The sequence below is a fragment of the Microcaecilia unicolor genome, chromosome 1, assembly GCF_901765095.1.
Source record: "Microcaecilia unicolor chromosome 1, aMicUni1.1, whole genome shotgun sequence".
Taxonomy (NCBI): Eukaryota; Metazoa; Chordata; class Amphibia; order Gymnophiona; family Siphonopidae; genus Microcaecilia; species Microcaecilia unicolor.
Genome location: NC_044031.1, coordinates 272,209,627 through 272,232,782, shown reverse-complemented (window position 1 = coordinate 272,232,782; position 23,156 = coordinate 272,209,627). Strand labels below are relative to the sequence as shown.

Genomic DNA, 23,156 nt, shown 5'->3' with positions numbered 1-23,156 from the left:
ACCACTCAAAAAAACCGCCGAAAGACCCAAAACAAGCCCAAAAAACCGCAACCCGCCGCAGGCAAAAATTTCCCGTGGCGGGTCGCGGAAAACCGCCCACCTGGCAACACTGCAAAGCATACGCAGCACTGCACAAACATAGAGGAAAGACAGTCCCTGCTCAAAGAGCTTACAATCTAGTAGACAAAAAATAAAGCGAACAAATCAATTAATGTGTAGAGGAAAGAGGAGAGGAGGTTAGGTGGAGGCGAGTAGATACAAGTGGTTGCGAGTCAAAAGCAATGTTAAAGAGGTGGGCTTTCAATCTAGATTTAAAGATGGTCAAGGATGGGGCAAGACGTAGGGGCTCAGGAAGTCTATTCCAGGCATAGGGCGCAGCAAGACAGAAGGAGCGAAGTCTGGAGTTGGCAGTAGCGGAGAAGGGAACAGATAAGAAGGATTTATCCAGGGAACGGAATGTACGGGAAGGGGTGTAGGGAAGGATGAGTGTGGAGAGATACTGGGGAGCAGCAGAGTGAGTCTGTTAAATTGTACAGCGCTGCGTAACCCTAGTAGCGCTTTAGAAATGTCAAGTAGTCTGAAGTCTGTCAGAAGGATGTCTAAAGGGGGCGTGCCAGGGGTGTGTTCAAGGCGGGACTTGGGCGTTCCTAAGACTTAGATGTCTTTCAGCCATAATGGAACAAAACATAAACGTCCAAGACTAAAACTTAGACGTTTTGAGCTAGACCTGTCTTCATAAAAAATAGCTGCAATGGGAATTGAACCCACTTCCCCAGGATCAAAGTCTGCTGCACTAACCACTAGGCTACTCCTCTACTCCACACAAGAGGTGCCCCAAATGACCAGATGACCACTGGAGGAAATCGGGGATCACCTCCCCTTACTCCCCTAGTGGTCACTATCCCCCTCCCACCCCAAAAAATGTGATTACAAATATTACTTGCCAGCCAAAGATGTTGTACTCAGGTTCGTTAGAATAGCATTCTGGTCCCTGGAGTAGTCTAGTAGTGGTGCAATTCACTGCAGATGGGTGGACCCAAGCTTCTACCTCTCCCTACTTGTTACACTTGTGGAGGAAACTGATTCCTCCAAAACCCACTGTACCCACATATTGGTGCTCCCTTCACATGTAAGGGCTATGATAGTGGTGTACAGTTGGGGGTAGTGGGTTTTGGGGAGCTCAGCAGACAAGGTAAAGGAGCAGTGGTGAGATGTGTACCTGGGAACATTTTATAAGGTTTACTGCAGTGCTCACAAGGATGCCCTATTGCTTTCCTGGGATGTCACTTTTCCACTATTCTACCTGATGCCAAGCTTTCTGTTTTTTTTTTTAATAACATCTGAGCCTTGTGTCTATTGTTTATCATTAGATTTGGGCTTTGAATTCAGATCTATAGATGAAAAGGAGGTCTCATTACATATATCTAAATACTAGAGTGCTATTTTTCCATACTTCATAGCAAGAGTGTACATTCCCTAATTACCTGTCCCAATGCAACTAAAGCTTTTACCTCCTCAGTGCATGCAAATGGTTTCATCCCTGTGTGGATTCTCTGATACCGTGTGAGGCTTTCTTTCCAACCAAAGCTTTTACCACACTCAGGACATGTAAATGGTTTCACTCCAGTGTGTATTCTATGGTGCATTGTGAGGTTTACCTTCTGACCAAAGCTTTTACCAGACTCTATACATGCAAATGGTTTCTCTCCCTTGAGAACTTTCTGATGCACTTTGAGATTTACATTACAACCAAAGATTTACAACACTTAGAACATGTGAATGGTTTCACTTTATTGTGGATTTTCTTGTGTATTTTGTATATTTTGCATTTGGATGTATTTGTTTGAAAATGGACCAAAAAATAAAACATCCAAATCACAAAACATTTTTCCAAACAGCATTTTCAAAAGGAAAAGATTGACCTTTTTTTGTAGAAAATGACCTTTCCTGTTTTGATTCAGACTTAGATGTCGTATCCAGAAATGCCCCTTGTGCATTTGACTTGCCCAAAGTCACAGGGAGCAGCAGTGGGAATTGAACCTGTTTTGCCAGGATCAAAGCCTGCTACACTAACCATTAAGCCACTCCTCCTCTGTTTTGGACGTCTTGCATTTGGACGTCTTTTGTTCGAAAATGGACCAAAAAAAAAAAGGACATCCAAATCACAAGACGTCGAAAGCATTTTCGAACACAAAAGATAGACTTCTATCCTTTTCGAAAATGACATTCTTTCCTGTTCAGAATTTGGACGTTTTTGTAAAACGTCCAAATTCTGATTTAGGCGTTCTATCGAAAATGCCCCTCTATGTAACTTTGTAAGTCTAATCCTCCTGTGTTTACTAAGCAGCATTTGCAGCTTAGTAATGCCGACTCAGCCCATTCACTTAGTGGCTTAGTAAACAGGGGGATAAGTGCTTTGAAAATATGCCTCCACGTAACTTTGTAAGTCTATGTACTTTGAAAATGAGCATTTTGGTCTCTTATTGATTATTTTGTTGATCAGTAGCTTACCTTTTGATTTTTGTAGTCAGATCTGTTTCTGCATGGTTGTTGTTCTTGTTGTTTTGACTATAATGAATAAAATCTTTTGAACTAAAAAAAATTTGCATAAATAACATGTTTAGAAAGCTCAAAAAGATTATATGGATGTAGTTACTTAAAAGCATCTGTTCTTCTTTGTTCTCTTGTGAAGTCAAGGGCTGGTCTTTCCCTCCTGGGCTATTGCTATTATCAGGTGCAAGACTTTGTCAATGCCGCAGACTGTTATGATCAGCTGATTCAGATCAACCCAGAAGTTGAAGAGTATAAATTATACCATTCTGAATCCCTCTTCAAGGCCTGCCTGTACCCAGAGGCAACAAAAGCAACATTTCTTTTGGACAGTCCTGCATTTCAAAGCAAAGTGAGTATGAAAAGAAGAATATAGCATAGAGTTTACTGGCACAACCATTGTTATTGAATTTAGTGTTATTAAATCAGTGAGACTGACTGTTTGTAATTCAAATGTCCCAGTGTAGCCGGGACCCTTCAAAGCAGTGCCATACACCGTTCTATTAACTTGACTGACTAGGGACAGCTTTTTTACACTGTAGAAGAGCTGCAATTTGTGAGAGCTTCTTTATGAATGAAAATAACATTCTTTGTTCAGTCAGTTTAGCAGAATCATTGAGCTGCCATGCTCTCCAGGATATGGGCTTCCTCCTGTTTCTTCTGAATCTTCCTCCTTGTAATTTAACATAATCGCATGTCCTGGAATTTACTTTTTCTTATCGTCGTCCAGAGTGATTCAAAAAGAATGGGTTAAGTCCCTCAACTAGCAAATGGAGATAGAGAACAAAGACCTGTAAGTCCTGTCCTATATAGAGCATCACCCAACAGGTTTTTCCTCTGCACCCATCCTTTTCCCCAAAAAGAAGAGACTAAAAAAGGAAGAATACACCGGTCTGCTACGAGAGTTTCAGAGTGCGGTCAGGTTCATTGTTGAGGGAAGAATGGCTAAGTGAAGGAGCCCAGTGCACCAGGAGGGAGCTTCTATAGGTACTGAGGCCTTGCAATGGTAGTCTGAACAGATGAAGGAGCGCACAGTGGCCAAGATAGCAATTTTCCATTGAGACAGAGGAACCTTCAGAGCACTTCAAGTTCTGTGCCTGTTAGGGCAGTGTGGTGTCTGCCACAGTGAGACACCTGGACATACAGACTGCACGTCTTCAGTGTTGGAGTGTCTATGAAAAGGGGGAGCAGCTCTGGAAGTGCTTCACAGGGGCATGTGGAAGCTCATAAAAGCAAAAGAGTTGCAACAATTTTACCCTCTCAGTGAGCAGACAGAGCTCCATTCCTTCTCCCCGCTCTGGTTCCAGAAGGAATGTTAGTAAAGGCTTCTTGTCCCTAAGAGGATCATCTCATGCAGCAGCAGTTGTTTGCCGTGCACTGGGTTGGGGGGAATATTTTACATCCGAGTTTGGCCTTCTGCATTGGGCCTTCTTGCTACTGCAAGCACAAGTATCCCTACCTGTTCAAGACATGGGGTATTCATCTTGTGCCTCAGAGGAGCACATACAGGCTGAGACCCCTGCTGTAAGTCCAGGAGGTCTGAGAGGTGCAGTCTATGACACCTGGTTTAGGGGTACTGCCAGTCTCATGGACAAAGGCACTTCCCATAGCTGAGAACAATGACCAAAACAGTGGTCCATCTATGTCGGAGGGAGGAGCTGCTGATCTTGGTTGCAAAGGCATTGGAAGCATCAAGCAAAATGCTCACTGCTGATTGCTGAATATTGGACCCATACCTTTTTGAAGATGCATATACTTAAGTATGTTGAATTTCTTTTTTTGAATGGGCATGCCGGACAACTGCTGCTTCTCTTCCCTTCCCTCCTTTCTTGCTTTTCTCCTACTCATCTTTTCTGTCATTTATTGTAGTTCCTTATTTCACTCTCCCCTTCCCCTTTATCCTACTGTGCCTATTCTCTGCCTATTTTTGTTTACCCCCTTTTTTAGGATTGTAAACCGCATAGATGGTCTATTCGATGTGTGATATAATAAGTTATAAATAAACTTGGAAATGTCTGTTTGCAGTGGGTGTATAAGCTACCAGTCAAGTCTTCAATTGGTGGGCCAGAATCATTTATCTCTTATCGTTTATTAATACTTGATATTCCGCCTAACTTGTAAAACAGTCTGATTTAAACTATGTTATCCCCTTAACCCTGCTTTTCTTTGTTTGTGTTTATTTTGCTTTCTTTTAGCTTTGCATGTCTTTATAGTTAACTACTTTGCTTTCCTTTACATTGATGGAGTTCCTTTCTTGTTTTCTATGTTAGCCTGTACACCTCTCTGTTCTGCCTGTCAGCTAGAACAGTATAGAAAGTTCTGCAAATAAAAACAAAGTGGTTTACAATAAATTAAAAGTATAAAATTGGAAGAAAGAAATCCATACCAGAGAAGCTGCCAGTTTGGAGGTGGGTTTGGCTTATGTGGCAAATGCCTTATAAAAACTCGTTCAGACTTTACTAGCAGTATGGTGATGACAATTTTGGCCAGTTGGTCTGTTGAGGCTAAGAAATTGGGTGGCAGATACTGCCTCTAAGGCCCAGCCTTAGTAGGCTCTCCTTTAGGGGAAGGACTTGGAGAAGTTAGTTAAAAGATCTAGATGAATCCAAGCCCCAGGGGGCCAGAGCATCCTCTCAGTCAGCAATGGAATGATACTTGTAAAGCTGTCCTTGATGTTATTTCACCTGTGACTGTTGAATCTCGTCCGAAAAGATTATCTCCTTGGTTCAATGCTGATCTTTTACAAATGAAACGTAAATGCAGGTGACAGGAGAGAGTTTGGGCTAAGGACAAATCACTGAACAACGGATCACTTGGAAAAAACTTTTGAAAATCTACAAAGGTATGATCTCCAAAGCGAAAACCTCCTACTATTCCAAATTCATTGGTGATACAGTAGTCAACTGAGGAAACTTTTTATTCGTTAGTTAATAGTTTATTGGACACTCAACTAATAACCAGTTCAAGCAATCCCATACCTACTGCCGACCACTTGGCTACTTACTTTAAACAGAAAATAGCTAAAATCAGACTAGAACTTAACAATACCCCTTCATCTATAGACTATTTCCTCTGTTTACATGATCCTTTACTGCCTCATTCTCAACCAGATTGAATCTGGTCCATTTTTCATCCAATCACTACTGATCAGGTCAATCATGCGTTACGCAAATTCACATTCCAGCTTATAATTGAAAGAGAAAAACACCTATATTTCGACCCAAATCGGGAGATGGGCGTTTTTCTCGCAAAGGCGCCCAAATCGGTATAATAGAAAGCCGATTTTGGGCATTTCCAACTGCACTCCGTCGCGGAAACGAATAAAGTTGACAGGGGCTTGTCGGAGGCGGGACTGGGGCGTGGTTATCAGCCAAGGAGAGATGGGCGTCTGTAGCTGATAATCGAAAAGAAGGCGTTTTTACCGCGATTTTGGGTCACTTTTGTGGATCCTTTTTTTCACGAACAAGTCCCAAAAAAGTGCCCCAACTGCCCAGATGACCACTGGAGGGAATCGGGGATGACCTCCCCGGACTCCCCCAGTGGTCACTAAACCCCTCCCACCAAAAAAAACCCCACTTTAAAAACTTTGTCCCAGCCTGTATGCCAGCCTCAAATGCCGTACCCACCTCCATGACAGCAGAATGTGTTCGATCCTCTCACAGCCTTTCTCTGGGTCAGATGTGGCTCGGGTGCACTACAGGGTCACATCAGCATTGCATTGTGGTGGGTGTAGGGTATTGGGCTCCGTGATTTCATTAGCTTGTGTTACAGTCTCACAATGTTGGTAGTTGGTAGGTTCTTCTCCCATGGTGCTTTTCCCCCTGCCTACTGGGTCAGAGTGTGCCCTGTTGTGTTTCCTGTTGTAGTCCATGCGGTAGTGGCCATTTTTGTAAGCCAGTTTTAGTTCCCTTTCCTGTGTTAGCCACGTTAGACAACTTAGTTCTTACCTTGAATGTGGCTGAAAGAGGGCATTGTACAGCATTCTGCCAGCTCTGACCTACTGCTAATCTCAGTACCAGGGAGACTCGTTGCCAGTGGGGCACAACCTCTGCAGTTAACTGTGAGTAAAGGTGGTTATTCCAATAAAGGATGTTTTCGGAGAGATTAGTCTTCAGGTGTCAACTGGTGTGCCAGTTATACAGCAGCAACAAGTCCTAGAGGCCTGCGTGTATGCAGGTCCCTGGAGCACTTTTAGTGGGTACCACAGTGCACTTCAGGCAGGTGGACCCAGGCCCATCCCCCCACCTGCAACACTTGTGCTGGTAAATGGGAGGCCTCCAAAACCCACAAATGTACAACACTACCATAGCTCTTAGGGGTGAAGGGGGCACCTACATGTGGGTACAGTGGGTTTTGGGGGAGGGGGGTTGGGAGCTCAGCACCCGTGGTAAGGGAGCTATGCATGTGGGAGCTTTTTCTGAAGTCCACCGCACTGACCTAGGGTGCCCAGTTGGTGTCCTGGCATGTCAGGGGGGCCAGTGTACTACCAATCCTGGCCCCTCCCATGACCAAATGGCTCGGATTAGGATGTTTTTGAGCTGGGCGTTTTTAGTTTCCATTATCGCTAAAAAACAAACAAACACCCAGCTCAAAAACGTCCATTTTTTCGAAAATACGGTTCGGCCCGCCCCTTCACATACCCGTTCTCGGAGATAAGCGCCCATAGAGATAGGCATTCGCGTTCAATTATGCCCCTCATTGTATGCTTGATACATGTCCTACTTATCTCCTGAAGTCAGCGCCTGATTTATTCTTACATCATTTGCACTTGAATCTTACTTTGATGTTCTCTCAAGGTTTCTTTCCCTCTGACAATGGCAATATTATTTTGACTCCTATACCTTAAAATACCCAAACTAGCCTTAGTTTAGTTTCCAACTATAGACCAGTAACCTCAATTCCTCTTCTTGTTAAAGTAATGGAAGGACTTGTCATGCGCCAACTTATGAAGTATCTCCAGCTTCATGCCATTTTGCATAGTTTACCATCTGGTTTTAGGCCCTCTTAGAAACTGTGCTTACCACCCTCTTAGCTAACTTTAGGAAAGAATTAAGTTTTGGCAACACAATATTGATACGTCAGTTTGATCTATCCAGTGCTTGTGATACTGTTGATCATAATATTCTTTTAAATATTGTTGACTATTACGGAATCTGTGGAGTTGTCCTGAAATGGTTTTCTAGCTTCTTAAGATCTAGGTTGTATCAAGTCAAACGATCAGGTGTACTTTCTTCCACTTGGTCATCTGGCTGTGGGGTCCCTCAGGGTTCCCCTCTTTCCCCCATCTTGTGTCACGTCTGTGGCCGTGACCACCCTCATACTCACCCTGTTTCTGGGAGTCAGTGGCTGTGCTGGCTTCTGCTTGTCTCTGTGTCTGTCTCTGTCTTAGTTTCTCTCTGGCTCTGTGTGCTGATTGCCCTACTGAATCTCACCTGTGTGGGCTTTGCCTCTTCCAAGATGGCTGCCGCCTCTTCGTCTCTGCCAGTATCCAAGATGGCTCCCGCTGTTACTTTCTATGGGATGCCTGCTCTGAGTGTCAAGCCTCTGTTTGGTTGCAAGGTGATTGCTGCAGCTGTGGCTCTGGTGTTGAAGGGCTTTATTAGTGACTTGGAAACTACAGTCCTGGCCTTTGCATTGCCATTTCCTCCGCAGTGCCTTAGGTCCCGAGGTTAGTGTGCTGTTAGCACCGTTTGCTTTCCTTGTCTTTTGCTCTGTGGGTTTTCTGCCCTTCTGTGTTTATTGTTCTGTGGGCTTCCAGCCTTCTGTGTTATTTGCTCTGTGGGTCTCCTACCCTTCTGTGGGTTTTCAGCCCTTCTGTGTTTATCGCTTGTGGGTTTCCAGCCCTTCTGTGTTTATGGCTCTGTAGGGTTTCAGCCCTTTTGTGTTTATTGCTCTGTGGGTCTCCTACCCTTCTGTGGGTTTTCAGCCCTTCTGTGTTTATGGCTTGTAGGGTTTCAGCCCTTCTGTGTTTATTGCTCTATGGGTTTCCTACCCTTCTGTGTCTAGCTCTGCTAGTTCTCTGTGTTTGTTTCCTGTGTATGACTTGTTAGCTTGGGCACAGCTTTGTTGTTAGCTGGTGTATAGCTTTACTAAGTCTTCTGAGTTTGCTCTGTGTCTGTTTCCAGTGCATGACTTGTTAGCTTGGGCACAGCTTTGTTGTTAGCTGGTGTATAGCTTTACTAAGTCTTCTGAGTTTGCTCTGTGTCTGTTTCCAGTGCATGACTTGTTAGCTTGGGCACAGCTTTGTTGTTAGCTGGTGTATAGCTTTACTAAGTCTTCTGAGTTTGCTCTGTGTCTGTTTCCAGTGCATGACTTGTTAGCTTGGGCACAGCTTTGTTGTTAGCTGGTGTATAGCTTTACTAAGTCTCCTGAGTTTGCTCTGTGTATGTTTCCAGTGCATGACTTGTTAGCTTGGGCACAGCTTTGTTGTTAGCTGGTGTATAGCTTTTCTAAGTCTCCTGAGTTTGCTCTGTGTATGTTCCTGTGTATGACTGGTTGCCTGGGTATAGCGTTCCTATTAGCCTGGGTACAGTCTACTAGTCATTGTGTTGATTCCTGCTGACTGCCAGAACCCGGACAGTTCCTGCTTGTCTGCCTTGCCTTCACCTAGGTGCCAGGGGGCACTCCTGGATCTTCATTCCTGCTGTTCCTGTAAGTCCTACCGGCTGCCAGAACCTGAGGGCTCAATCCGAGGGGGAAGGCAGTCAAGTGTAGGTGAAGCCAGGGTCCAGGGTGGTCCAGTTCCGCTCCAGTGTGTTCCAGTCCAGCGGGTTTCACTCCTGTATGTTCCTGTCCAGTAGGGCCACTCCAGTGTGTCCAGTCCAGCGGGCCCCACTCCAGTGCGCACCTGTCCGGTGCGTTCCAGTTCCGAGTATTCCAGTGTAGAACTCCAGTCCGGAGTTCCGGTCCAGTCTTGTCTTATCTCTACCTTGTAGGTGATCTTGCCTGCCACTGCCGCTCCACGGTAGTGGTCCAAGGACTCACGAAACCAGTGCTCCCGGGGAAGAAGCCTGACAGTGTGCCAAGGTCCTCGTGCACGTGACATCTTGTTTCACATTATGATGATTCCTCTTGGTCATCTTTTAGAAAAACATGATTTTTCGACATACATATATGGTGATGATGTCACCATTTCTATCCCATTCTTTACGGAATTACTTGACATAACTCAGATGATTAGCTAAGGATAAAACTTATGGAATCGGGCTTCTAATTTCAAACTAAAACTTAACACGGATAAAACTAAGTTCCTAATAATAACTAACTCTCACCATCCTATGAATTTTAGTAACTTTACTATTAAGAACAAAACCTATTCCTTTGAGTCATCAATGAAAATCCTGGGAGTCACAATAGATCGTTTCATCACCCTTGAAAACCAAGTCTCTAAGTTGATCTTGAGTGTCTTTCACCCACTTTGGAAGCTAAAGAGATTGAGGCCATTTTTCTCTAAATCTGTTTTTCGTACTTTGGTTCAATCTCTTGTCCTCACCAAATTTGACTATTGCAATTCCATCTATGCTGGACTTAAAAGTATTCTTCTCAAAAAATTACAAACCGCTCAAAATACTGCTGCTTGTCTTATATATAGATCTCCTCGCTTTGCCAAAGCCACTCCTCTTTTATATGAGCTCCATTGGTTACCAATAAGAGATAGAATATCTTTCAAATTATGTGTTTTCATTCACCAAATCCTGTTTGGTCAAGCCCCATCATATATGAATAATCTTATTGAACTACTCCCTTGTAATGCTGTTTCTTCTTCTAGAGAATATCTTGTCTTACATTTCCTCTCTGTATGAATGTGATATATAAAACAATTCACTCTGCTAATTTCTCCTATCAAGGCACCATTTGGAATTCTCTTCCTAAATCAATCAAGTTTACAGATGATTACCTAACTTTCAGAAGACTTCTCAAAACACATTTCTTCAGTCTGACCTTTCTGAATACAAGGAACTCTATTTGAACTTTACCCATATCCTTTTATTAGTCTTGTTTCATCTTTTTTTTTTCCCCTATCTAGTCCTGCCTAATTATGCTGTCACCTTTCCACCTTAATTATTTGTTTGTCCTTGAGATAGTCTAAATCCCTGGTTACTTAATGCACATGTATTAATTTGCTTCTTGAAGTTATTGTAATTTGTGTTATATTCGGTACGCTATTATGTTTTATTCACTTATTGTTTGTTTGTCAGCCACATTGAACTTGAGTCTATTTCGGGCTAATGTAGGGTATAAATGTCATGAATGAATAAATAAATAAAGCATGAGTCTGATAATGTTATCAAATTAAGAACTTGCTATGAAACAGACGGGTTGGGGTGGGGCGGGCTTTGGCAGTGCAGCAACACCCATGCAGGCTCGATGAAATCAAAAAGATTTCTTTCAGCTAAGGGTGGCATCACCTTGGAATGTGGCTGCATTCCCATTACAAGTAAGCAGCTCTGCTTTCCCTTTTTTACCCTGCCTTACTCTGGGATTTGTTGCCTTTTCAGTGCTCCCTTTTATCACTGACCAAAATTCCAAAGTACCCTTCAGCTCTCAGATTCCCAATAGGAACTCCTTAGCATCATCACTCATCTTGAAGTGTGTTGTTCTGAAGCCTAAGACTTGAATATTTACTGTATATTCATCCAATAGAGTGATAACTTGGCCCTCATTTGTTCTGTACCATAAGGCTAGTGACCATCCCCCCAATATTCAAAACTGCACCTGGCACTTAACCAACTATTTGGCGATATTCAGCGAGCTGTAGCTGGCTTTACCCCTCTGAATATTCCCGGTTAGTGGCTAGGTGATAATTGGCTATATCGTACTATATCCGGTTATCACATAGCTGGCTATTTTAGCGGCCACATTGGGCCACATTTCACCAGAAACGACCTGGCATTGAATATCTGGGCTGACCACCGACCACAGGAGTTGGCCAGGCTGCCTCCCGCAGTCTGAACAATGGCCCCCATGTTTCCAAGCTGGTACAGAGAATGAGCTACTGTTCACTTCTGGGGCGGTGCTTTGTCCATGATAAATAACATCAAAATCACATTTATTCATGGCAAAGTTCATGGCTAAACACATTCCTCTCAACACTCCAGAATCAGAATATGATTGTCTCTTGATCACGGTACTTAATGTAGTGTTTGATTAAGATAGTATGTGGATATTTCTTGGTAGGGGCTTTTATATGTGTATTTTTGTTTTAGGTATTGAAATTACAAGCTGCTATTAAATATGGAGAAGAAGACCTTTCTGGAGCAAAGGTACAAACAATTGGTTTTTTGTTCCCTCCCTGTATTATTTATTAGACCTACAAATGTTAATGTGGACCAAAATAAAAGGATGAAGAGCAACTATGGCTATGTTCCATTTGTGCAGTAATGGAACATAGCCAAAAATACTAAAAAAGGAGTGGAGAATAATGAGCAGAAGTGAGCCTTATAGACCTTTGTTTCATGGTCTCCAGTTAGGAGCAGGGAAGACAATCAGTCTGGAGCCCAATCAAGTCCACATTTTGAGCCCAATGGAGGGAGAACCTTCAGGATCAGGTTTCCAGATGTCCCCTGCATGAAAGCACTGTATATTTTGATATGTGGTTGGTTAAAACAAAATTATTCTGAGGGAATTTTTCCTAGATCTCTTATAACGGATGTGGTCAAACTATTTCCTATAAGAAGTTCACTTATCTGAGTTCCCCAGACTGTTTGGATGTCACAGGATGGATGGGGAGGCCACCTTCCTTATTTCTCAGCCTTTACTAAAAGAGGTGCTGCCCCTCCCCCTTTGTTGCCTGGGGAAACAAGTGTTCCACATTTGCCAGCCAAAATCTGAAAACGTTACTTCATGTAACCAGTATGAATAAAATTAATTATTTACCTGACCCTTGGGGGTGGGGCTCCAGGAGGTTGTGGGCGTTTCCGGGCGGGTCCATCGCGGGATCGTGCATCTGGCGCGATCCGCGCGTTTCCGGACCGCCCCTGATGAAGAGAGAAGCCGGGGTAGGCAATGGGAACAGCCTCGGGCTCCCTGAGACATACTGGGGAACGCTGCAAATACGTCTGCGTCGTAGGGGTGCACACGGACGTCATCAGTGACGTCCGCAGCGTATGCATAGTGCCCCGTTCCTGTCCAATGGCTCCGGAGTTGTTCCGGACCATCGGGGACCATTGTGTCACCAATGAATTATTAAAAATATTGTTGGGAGGTTTGTTGTGATCCGTAGAAGGGTCTAATAAAGATATTAATGTTGCCGAAACCAGGCATTGCATGCAATTGCGCGTGCACGAGGCACGTGCATGTGTCACATTTTTTATTAATTTTACCTCAGAGGCTGCTGGGAGATGCAGGGGAAGCTTTGGAGTTGTCCTTGGTTGCCATGGAGGCATATTTTCAAAGCACTTAGCCTTCCAAAGTTCCATAGAAACCTTCCAAAGTTCCATAGAAACCTATGGAACTTTGGAAGGCAAAGTGCTTTGAAAATCTGCCTCATGGTGACCCAAAACAGCACGGATTTTGGGACATGCGCAGTACAGTTAAAGGAGACCTGCACAGACACCTCAAAATCTAAAAAGTATTAAAAATACATTTTAAAAGTGTTTGCATGAGTTTTAATGGTGGAATTCAGGTGCTGAGAGCCTATATTTGCTTGCCATGGGGTTATGGAAGCTTAGATTTTATGCAAATTAGCCCGATTTTGTGAAGTTCCGGTTTGGCTATTTGGGGGTCAATTTTAATGGAATATTTTATAGAACAAACGTTAGGGAATCACTCTGAGCTGTGCTATGTAATTAAAATCTAAAAACGAAGGTTTTATATACCTTTTTTAACTAACAATGCACAATAGAATGTCAGTATGGAAATCTGTTCTCCAAAGGAGCTTTCTGATTGGCTGCAGTGTTCTAGTTAGGGACCTCACTAGTGACAACTGGTGAGAGAGCAACGGAAGACCTTGTTGAGAGAAGACCTGCATCCTGACCTGTCTGAGTGTGAGGTTTGAGTGGAAGGAATAAATGATAAAGCTTGAGTGAAATAATAAAAGAGTGATTGAGAATAGTTTAACTGAGAATACTGAGATTATATAGAGGTTTGTACTGAATGTCAGAGGTTTTAATTTCTCTTCTGAGAGAGAAAAGCTGTGTTTCATAGGTTCATTTTGAACTAATCGATAGTAGTTAAGATAAAGAATAGTTAGAATACTATTTTAAAAAATATTTTATTCTGAAAAGTGCTGGAAAGCATTAAATATCAATAGCCCTTCAATGGGTTGAAGCAATTGTAATAGGAATTGATATGATATTGTCTCTGAAAGATATCTTCTGAGTTTAAAGTTATTTTTAAAGGTATTTATTGAAAACCAATAAATTAATATTTGAAGTCTGAATTAGTCAGATAATGAAATTATCTGATATCAGAAAAGTAAAGATTTAATTTAAACAAAACCTCTTAGTGCTATGTGAATCCAGTGTGACTATGTGTGTGAGTGATACAGTGGTGGAAATAAGTATTTGATCCCTTGCTGATTTTGTAAGTTTGCCCACTGACAAAGACATGAGCAGCCTATAATTGAAGGGTAGGTTATTGGTAACAGTGAGAGATAGCACATCACAAATTAAATCCGGAAAATCACATTGTGGAAAGTATATGAATTTATTTGCATTCTGCAGAGGGAAATAAGTATTTAATCCCTCTGGCAAACAAGACCTAATACTTGGTGGCAAAACCCTTGTTGGCAAGCACAGCGGTCAGACGTCTTCTGTAGTTGATGATGAGGTTTGCACACATGTCAGGAGGAATTTTGGTCCACTCCTCTTTGCAGATCATCTCTAAATCATTAAGAGTTCTGGGCTGTCGCTTGGCAACTCGCAGCTTCAGCTCCCTCCATAAGTTTTCAATGGGATTAAGGTCTGGTGACTGGCTAGGCCACTCCATGACCCTAATGTGCTTCTTCCTGAGCCACTCCTTTGTTGCCTTGGCTGTATGTTTTGGGTCATTGTCGTGCTGGAAGACCCAGCCACGACCCATTTTTAAGGCCCTGGCGGAGGGAAGGAGGTTGTCACTCAGAATTGTACGGTACATGGCCCCATCCATTCTCCCATTGATGCGGTGAAGTAGTCCTGTGCCCTTAGCAGAGAAACACCCCCAAAACATAACATTTCCACCTCCATGCTTGACAGTGGGGACGGTGTTCTTTGGGTCATAGGCAGCATTTCTCTTCCTCCAAACACGGCGAGTTGAGTTCATGCCAAAGAGCTCAATTTTTGTCTCATCTGACCACAGCACCTTCTCCCAATCACTCTCGGCATCATCCAGGTGTTCACTGGCAAACTTCAGACGGGCCGTCACATGTGCCTTCCGGAGCAGGGGGACCTTGCGGGCACTGCAGGATTGCAATCCGTTATGTCGTAATGTGTTACCAATGGTTTTCGTGGTGACAGTGGTCCCAGCTGCCTTGAGATCATTGACAAGTTCCCCCCTTGTAGTTGTAGGCTGATTTCTAACCTTCCTCATGATCAAGGATACCCCACGAGGTGAGATTTTGCGTGGAGCCCCAGATCTTTGTCGATTGACAGTCATTTTGTACTTCTTCCATTTTCTTACTATGGCACCAACAGTTGTCTCCTTCTCGCCCAGCGTCTGACTGATGGTTTTGTAGCCCATTCCAGCCTTGTGCAGGTGTATGATCTTGTCCCTGACATCCTTAGACAGCTCCTTGCTCTTGGCCATTTTGTAGAGGTTAGAGTCTGACTGATTCACTGAGTCTGTAGACAGGTGTCTTTCATACAGGTGACCATTGCCGACAGCTGTCTGTCATGCAGGTAACGAGTTGATTTGGAGCATCTACCTGGTCTGTAGGGGCCAGATCTCTTACTGGTTGGTGGGGGATCAAATACTTATTTCCCTCTGCAGAATGCAAATAAATTCATATACTTTCCACAATGTGATTTTCCTGATTTAATTTGTGATGTGCTATCTCTCACTGTTACCAATAACCTACCCTTCAATTATGGGCTGCTCATGTCTTTGTCAGTGGGCAAACTTACAAAATCAGCAAGGGATCAAATACTTATTTCCACCACTGTATGACCAGCGGTGATCCTCAAATTCAGCAAATTCCTGAAAGAGGAACTGCTCTCTCCGTAGTTAGGGTTAGGAATTAAAAGTCTATTAGAATAAGTCAGGAAGTCAGGCTCAGAAAATTTAAATTTATTTTATTGATATTAGAATACTCAGTCCAGGTTCCTGTGACAGACAGGCTCATCTTCAGATATACACACTGCAGGGAGGCAGAATCTTTCCTTTTATTTTCTTTTTAAGAATAAGTTTAGGGAGGAGATCAAGAAAAAGACAACCAAGACAGATGAAATTTTCCTAAAGTCAAGAAAGCTGGAATTTAAGCTAAGTACTGAGAAAAAAATTAATTCAACAAGACTCTGAAACTGAGACTGTACACTTACATTATTACTCATACTTACCTTCAGGAACTGAGAACCTAACAAAAGAAAAATTAAATTAGTTTAATTACTTATTGATAAGACAATTGATCTGTGATATTATTAATTGATAATTACCTTAAAAGTAATTCCTATAAGAGAAAAGAAAATTGGAGTTAAGTAAAATTTTATTAGGAAATATTATGCAAGATTTGTTAACTGTTTATGTGCAGTACTTAGTTGTAGTGCTTAGTAATCCTATTGAGTTTATAAGAAAGAGAAATATTTTAGAGTGTAAAACTGGATCCAGTAGGGATTTTAACTATTTGTAATATTTAATATATTTAAGCTTTTAAATATTTTTAACTAGTTATAGCAAATTCTTAGTGCAATATGATCATTTATTTGCACTTTAATAAATTTATTTATATTTACCAGAGTTTGTGCCTTGAATTTATGTAAATTGATTCTCTTTACAGAAATCAAATCATACCTTAAGGCACCCCGACATAATAGACCAGACAAAAAAAACCCAACAAAACAGACTAAAACCAAAACAGGCCATGACAAAAAAAAACCTCCCAAAAAACCCCCACAACAAAACAACCCAAGACGAAATAGACTCTTAATCAAACTGGATTATGTTTTCAAGCAGATTTATAGTTCTCACTAGATACCAAGTGTGGATAGTAAAGTCAAGCCGTAGGCAGGTGCCAGGACTTTCAAGTGGCAAGCCGTGGACTTTCTCAGTAATTTATGGCTCCTCCACTTCTTTGTACCCTTCAAATTCGTACCATTCAAAAATAAATCTATTTCATCAGGCCCTTTTGTCGGGAATCTATTTTGTCAGGGACTTTTATGTCAGGAACTTTTTTTGTTTGGAGCTTTTTTGTCTGGTTTCTTTTGACCAGGTGCCATACCTTAACTATTTCTTTCCGGTTACACCTTTCTAAGGATGATGTTTCTTATGCTCACTCTGTACTCTGTGGGCTAAATATAGTTTAGGCCTCGGCTACATACACGTTTACAAATAAAAAGGGTAATTGGACAAACTGTGTGAAGTTCACAGAGCAGGTGACATTCAGGAGGCAGTACAAAATTTAACAAACAAGCAAAAGAAAATTTCCAGATTGTTGTTTTATTGCACCTTCTTCCCCTTACTGTCATTTCACTATAATTTCAAGTAGTGCATAGTGGCATTTGCTGCATCTAGAAGCAAGACTGTGAGATTGTTTTTCTTTTCCTTCTCACTATTTAGAGTTTGGTGGAACAACTACCTGCCGAAGATCCAGACAGCGAGATTAATATGGGTTGCTTATTGTACAAAGAAGGGCAGTATGACGAGGCCTGCAAAAAATTTATTGCCACTATGCAGGTGGTAGGCTACAAACCAGGTATACTTTTGTTATCAGTTTAGTCTTCTGTACAGTTCATTCATATTGATCTTACTCGTTCTTTCATTATTACAGAATTTCCAAGAGGGTAAAGTAATACAGCAGTCTAAGTCTAAGCTTTTACCTAACTTCATATTGAGGCTTTATTCTCCGCAGACATTCATCTTGGTCTATCAGTTTGAACAATTAAGGGTTTGCTGATTAGTGAAGGGCTGATAATACATCAGAAGGTGTGTACTGAACCTTATGAAATATAATCATATTACAAAGTAGAAAGGCAAAATGTTACTTCATTCAAAGAGTTATGATGCCAATATACCAAATTAAATCACAGATTTCTGAAAGCTCTCTTGTCACACTTGCTGCTTTGTTAGCCTTTAGTGGGAAGAAATGGATCTAGATTCAGGTTTCCAGCATGATCTAGGCATGTTATGGTGCTGATCTGCTTGCTCAGAGAAAGAGTTCAGTGTGCTGTACAAAATTTGCTGGCAGAAGAGGGTACTAAAGGGTTTAATCTCATAAAAGGTTTCCCCTTCAGTCCCTATCTGTGAGATCTCAGTTCACTTTTGCACCAAGGATATGTCTCCCAAGAACTTCTGCCCAGGTGGGAAGGATTAGGAAAGCTGTTGTACTTGGTGATTCGATCATTATGTATGTCGATAGCTGGGTTGCTGGTGGACATGAGGATCTCTTGGTCACTTGCCTGCCAGGTGCAAAGTTGGCAGACCTCACACATCACCTAGATAGGATCTTAGATAGTGCTGGGGAGGAGCTGGCTGTCTTGGTACATGTGGGTGCATAGGAAAATGTGGAAGGGAGGTTCTGGAAGCCAAATTTAGGCTCTTAGGTAGAAAGCTGAAGTCCAGATCCTCCATAGTAACATTTTCAGAAATGCTTCCCGTTCCACGCGCTGGACCCAAGAAGCAGGCAGAGCTATGAAGTCTCAATGTGTAGTTGAGACAATGGTGCAGGGATGAGAGATTTAGATTTGTTACGAACTGGACAACATTCTGTGAAAGGGGGAGACTTCCGAAAGGATGGACTCTACCTTTAACAGGGATGTAACCAGGCTGCCGGTGCTAATTTTTAAAAAGGAGATAGAGCAGCTTTTTTAAACTAGAATGGGGTGGAGAGCTGACAGTCTCCCAGGAACACATGGTTCGGTATGGAGTATCCTTTAAAGATAGTAGGAAACAGGACATTCAGGGAATCCCCGTAGAGAGGTTTCAACGGTGCTGAATGAAAGCCGGGTGTGTTAAAGAAGAGAGCAGGATAAAGGATGCTCATTATCCCTGTCAACGTCTAAGCAGCTTGTAGATACAAGGAAAAAACACAATTTGAAGCCTAAAAAATAAGATGGGAGAGTTAGAGTATATAGCAGTAAATGATGAGGTAGATATAATAAGCATCTCAGAGACTTGGTGGAAGGAGGACAATCAATGGGACACTGTCAGGCTTATTTTTGAAAGAGAAGGGTGCCCATCTTCTGACACAAATTGGGAGATGGGCGTCCTTCTCTCAGGGTCGCCTAAATCGACATAATCGAAAGCCGATTTTGGGCGTTTTTAACTGCTTCCCGTCGTGGGGACGACCAAAGTTCGTGGGGGGGTGTCGGCACTGTAACGAAGGCGGGACTGGGGCGTGTTTAAGAGATGGCCATCCTCGGCCGATAATGGAAAAAAGAAGGGCGTCCCTGACAAGCACTTGGGCAACTTTACTTGGTCCATTTTTTCTTGCGACCAAGCCTCAAAAAGGTGCCCTAACTGACCAGATGACCATCGGAGGGAATCGGGGATGACCTCCCCTTACTCCCCTAGTGGTCACCAACCCCCTCCCACATTAAAACAAAACCTTTAAAAAATGTTTTTGCCAGCCTCTACGCCAGCCTCAAATGTCATACCCAGCTCCATGACAGCAGTATGCAGGTCCCTGGAGCAGTTTTAGTGGGTGCAGTGCACTTCAGCCAGGCGGACCCAGGCCCATCCCCCCTACCTGTTAAACTTGTGGTGGTAAATATGAGCCGTCCGAAACCCACTGTACCCACATGTAGGTGCCCCCCTTCACACCTTTAGGGCTATCGTAGTGGTGTACAATTGTGTGGAGTGGGTTTTGGGGGGCTCAGCACCCAAGGTAAGGGAGCTATGCACCTGGGAGCAATTTCTGAAGTCCACTGCAGTGCCCCCTAGGGTGCCCAGTTGGTGTCCTGGCATGTGAGGGGGACCAGTGCACTACGAATGCTGGCTCCTCCCACGACCAAATGCCTTGGATTTGGTCGTTTTTGAGATGGGCGTCTTCGGTTCCCATTAAGGGCAAAAACCGGGGACGACCATCTCAACAGTTAGGTCGACCATCTCTAAGTTCGACCTAAATGTTGAGATTTGGGCATCCCCAACCGAAAGATGGATGTCCATCTTGTTTCGATAATACGGGTTTACCCGCTCCTTCGTGGGGCCGTCCTGTGAGGACACCCTCATGAAAACTTGGGCACCCCATTCGATTATGCCCCTCTGTGTTAACAGGGTACAAATTGTATCATAATGATAGAGGGGATCAAATTGGAGGGGGGGGGGGATTGTGCTATATGTTAAAGAGGGAATTGAGTCATATAAAATAAACATTCCACATGAAACAGAGAGCAGCATGGAATCATTCTGGATAGAAATTCCATGAGTGAAGGGAAGGAGTATTCTTGTAGGGCTGTACTACCATCCACCAGAACAGAACAAACAGACAAATAAAGAAATGTTTACAGAAATTAGGAAAGCTGGCAAATTGGGCAACAGTATTTTAATGGGTGATTTCAATTACCCCAGTATTGACTAGATATATGTTACAATGGAACGCCAGGGAGATAAAATTTCTAGATATAATAAATGACTGCTTCTTGGAGCAGTTGGTTCAGGAACTGACAAGAGGGGGAGCCATTTTAGATCTAGTCCTTGGTGGCGTGCAGGGCATAGTACAATGATCTACTAGAGGAGCGGCAAGATTTTTGCATTTTAGTCGACTTTTATGTTCCAGAAGGAACATACTTATAACATGTCAAAAAATATATAAATGGCGACTACTTGATTCCACTGCTTGACCGAAACGCTTGGTTTTACACAAGTTCTGGTGTCGGGCAGTGGAATCATTTGATCAGGCGCTGAATCTGCTAACGCTGGATAAGTAGTCGCCATTTATGTATTTCTCGACAAGTTATAAATTTGTACAAGAAGTTTCTCTTTAATATGAATTTTCAATTTTTTTCAGTAAAGTATGGCTAGCGATGCTTTGGAGGTTTTTGGTTCAGAGTAACAAGTGATTGATGTTATGCAGTAGGCTCAAGGATTTGGAATAGCTGAGCGCTATAGGAGACCTAATAGCTACTGATGTACATCTGATGCCACTGGTTCCTTTTTCCTCCTTTTCTTTATTTTTTCTCAACACTACAAGTTCTTTTGTTCCCTCTTTATGTATGATTGTCATTGAGGAACATTAGCTGGGTTTCCTTTTTGAGGATTGTTTCCCTGTCTCTTTGGACTGATGATTATTTGGGTTTCTGCCAGGTACTAGTGCTTGGGCACTGTTGGAAACAGGATACTGGGCTAGATGTACCATTGGTCTGACCTAGTATACATGTTCTTAACCAAATGCCACTAGTTATTCGAGTTAGACATTCTTACCTAAGTCGGCATCTGCTCAGTGAGGGAAGGCTAGATTTGGGAAGGGACAACAGAGACATAAATATAAAAGCCATCTTTAAAGGAAGAAGTGGAACATATTTTGGAGTTGAAACAATAATGTAGTCATTACTAATATTAACAGTCATGAACCTAACCACTTCCTAATTCCTCTGCAAACCTGCTTTTTAACTAGTACCTATTGTTTCTGAATAGTTTTTTTAAAAAAATAATTTTTTCTCCTTGGCTTTTCCTGACAGACCTATCTTACAAAATTGCCCTCTGTTACTACAGCATGAAGCAGTATGCACCTGCCCTAAAGCATATTGCAGATATAATTGAGCGTGGAATCCGGGAGCACCCAGGTACGTTGTCCGGGTGCTATCTATATTGAATTTCTGATGTGGTTTTTAGGTGGGAAATGGGATGGTTTGTTTTCCTCAAGAAAACAGTACTGTGAATTGCAGAAACCTTGCCATTTTGCATGTTCTGCTGTCTAAACAATACAGTTCAAAATGCATTAAATTAGGAGTTTGTTTCACTGATTTGCACAGTGTAGTCTGCACTTTGAACTTGAAAGAGTAATTTATAAACACATTTAAAAAGTAATGAAGAGGAAACCAAAGAGTCTTGATTTGCTTATGCTTCACAACCCAATACGTGATGGGAGCTCCTTTTACAGCAGTAAGATCCTTGAATCTTGTATGATAAGCATCCATCAACTCTAGTGGGATGGTCAGTGTTTTCCCCATTCATTTTTTTCAGAGTATGTCTTTAAAGCGGTTGGGATCCTCTGGGGACTGCAGTCTAGGTTTGGACTGGGTCACTCTTCTTGATAAGCCACTCCATTTTTGCTTTTCCTTTGTGTTTAGGAAAATTGTTCTCTTGAAAGGTAAATCTTCTCCCTGGTTCTAGGTCAGTGACTGACTGGAATAAACTTTCCTCAAAGATTTGCTTGTATTTTTTACCATCCGTTTTACCCTCCATCTTCTGAAGCCTCCCTGTCCTAGATGCTGCAACATATGGGTCAATTTTCAATAAAATGTTGTGGGAAATTAGAAATGTTTAATCTAGGTGTTTCAAATTATTCCTATATTTAGCAGCACTATATATATATATAGTTCTCCGAGGACAAGCAAGCTGCTTGTTCTCACGACTGGGTTGACGTCCACGGCAGCCCCCACCAACCGGAACAAAACTTTGCGGGCGGTCCCGCACGCAGGGCACGCCCACTGCGCATGCACGGCTGAATTCCCGCCCGTGCGTGACCATTCCCGCTCAGTCTTTTCTTTTCCGCGCTGGAGAGAGCCGTGTTCGTCTCTCTGTCAGCCCGGAAACCGGATCGCGTTTTCGCGCGAATCTTCTTATTTTTTCGTTGTTCGCGTTCTCTTTAGTTTCTTTTACAAAAAAAAACAAAAAACGCTGAACTTGGTTTTTCCCTCGTCTCTTAGCGGGGGCGTCGCGTTGCGGTCTTGTGGCCGCGCGGTCGATTTATTTTCGAGGTGTGATTTCTACCGCCACCATCGACGACTTTGATTTCGCCGACGCGATTTTTCCGTCGATGTCCTCGAAGGTCCCGAGTGGATTTTAAAAGTGTGGTCAGTGCGGCCGGTATATCTCGCAGACCGACACTCACGCTTGGTGCCTCCAGTGCCTCGGGCCGGAGTACGATACCAAGACGTGTACTTGTGTCTCGGTCTCCGGAAACGGACACAAGTAGCGAGGCAAGTTCTTCGGGACCGTCTTTTTGGAACTTGCGCCGGCCCCTCGACTTCGACGGCATCGGTATCGACGGCCGGTTCTTCGGTACCGGTATCGATGTCCACAAAATCGGCACCGATGGCATCGACCCCAGGAGCACAGGTCCCGTCGGCCCGCCGGTCCTCCGGTGAAGGCAGGGGTGAGAGGCCGCGTGGGCAATCGGCCCCGGTCACTCCCTCTACCCAGGGCCCTCGGGACCGAACCCTGTCGGACCCGGTCCCTCGAGGCCAAGGGGGATCGACCTCCTCCTCCTCAATTCCACCAAGCGCCGATGATGGGCACCGCAAGAAGGCGAAGAAACACCGTCATCGGTCGCCCTCGATGCATCCGGCTCCCGGCGCCGGAGATGAGTCGACGCC

The 23,156-nt window shown here is 43.2% G+C and overlaps 1 protein-coding gene across 3 annotated transcripts in view; it reads left to right on the top strand.

Moving 5' to 3' along the window:
• LOC115472368 (tetratricopeptide repeat protein 30A) overlaps positions 1-23,156 on the top strand; it is a 146,958-nt gene that overhangs the window by 5,196 nt on the left and 118,606 nt on the right. For 2 of the 3 annotated variants that reach the window (XR_003942515.1, XM_030206615.1), the window contains exons 3-6: positions 2,693-2,902; positions 11,757-11,813; positions 17,239-17,374; positions 21,297-21,401. Coding sequence is in view for 2 of the 3 variants with exons in the window: in XM_030206615.1 (XP_030062475.1) it covers positions 2,693-2,902; positions 11,757-11,813; positions 17,239-17,374; positions 21,297-21,401 (508 nt within the window). In the remaining variant the exon portion in view is untranslated. The remainder of the gene's footprint in view (positions 1-2,692; positions 2,903-11,756; positions 11,814-17,238; positions 17,375-21,296; positions 21,402-23,156) is intronic. The other variant, XM_030206623.1, reaches the window with a different exon arrangement.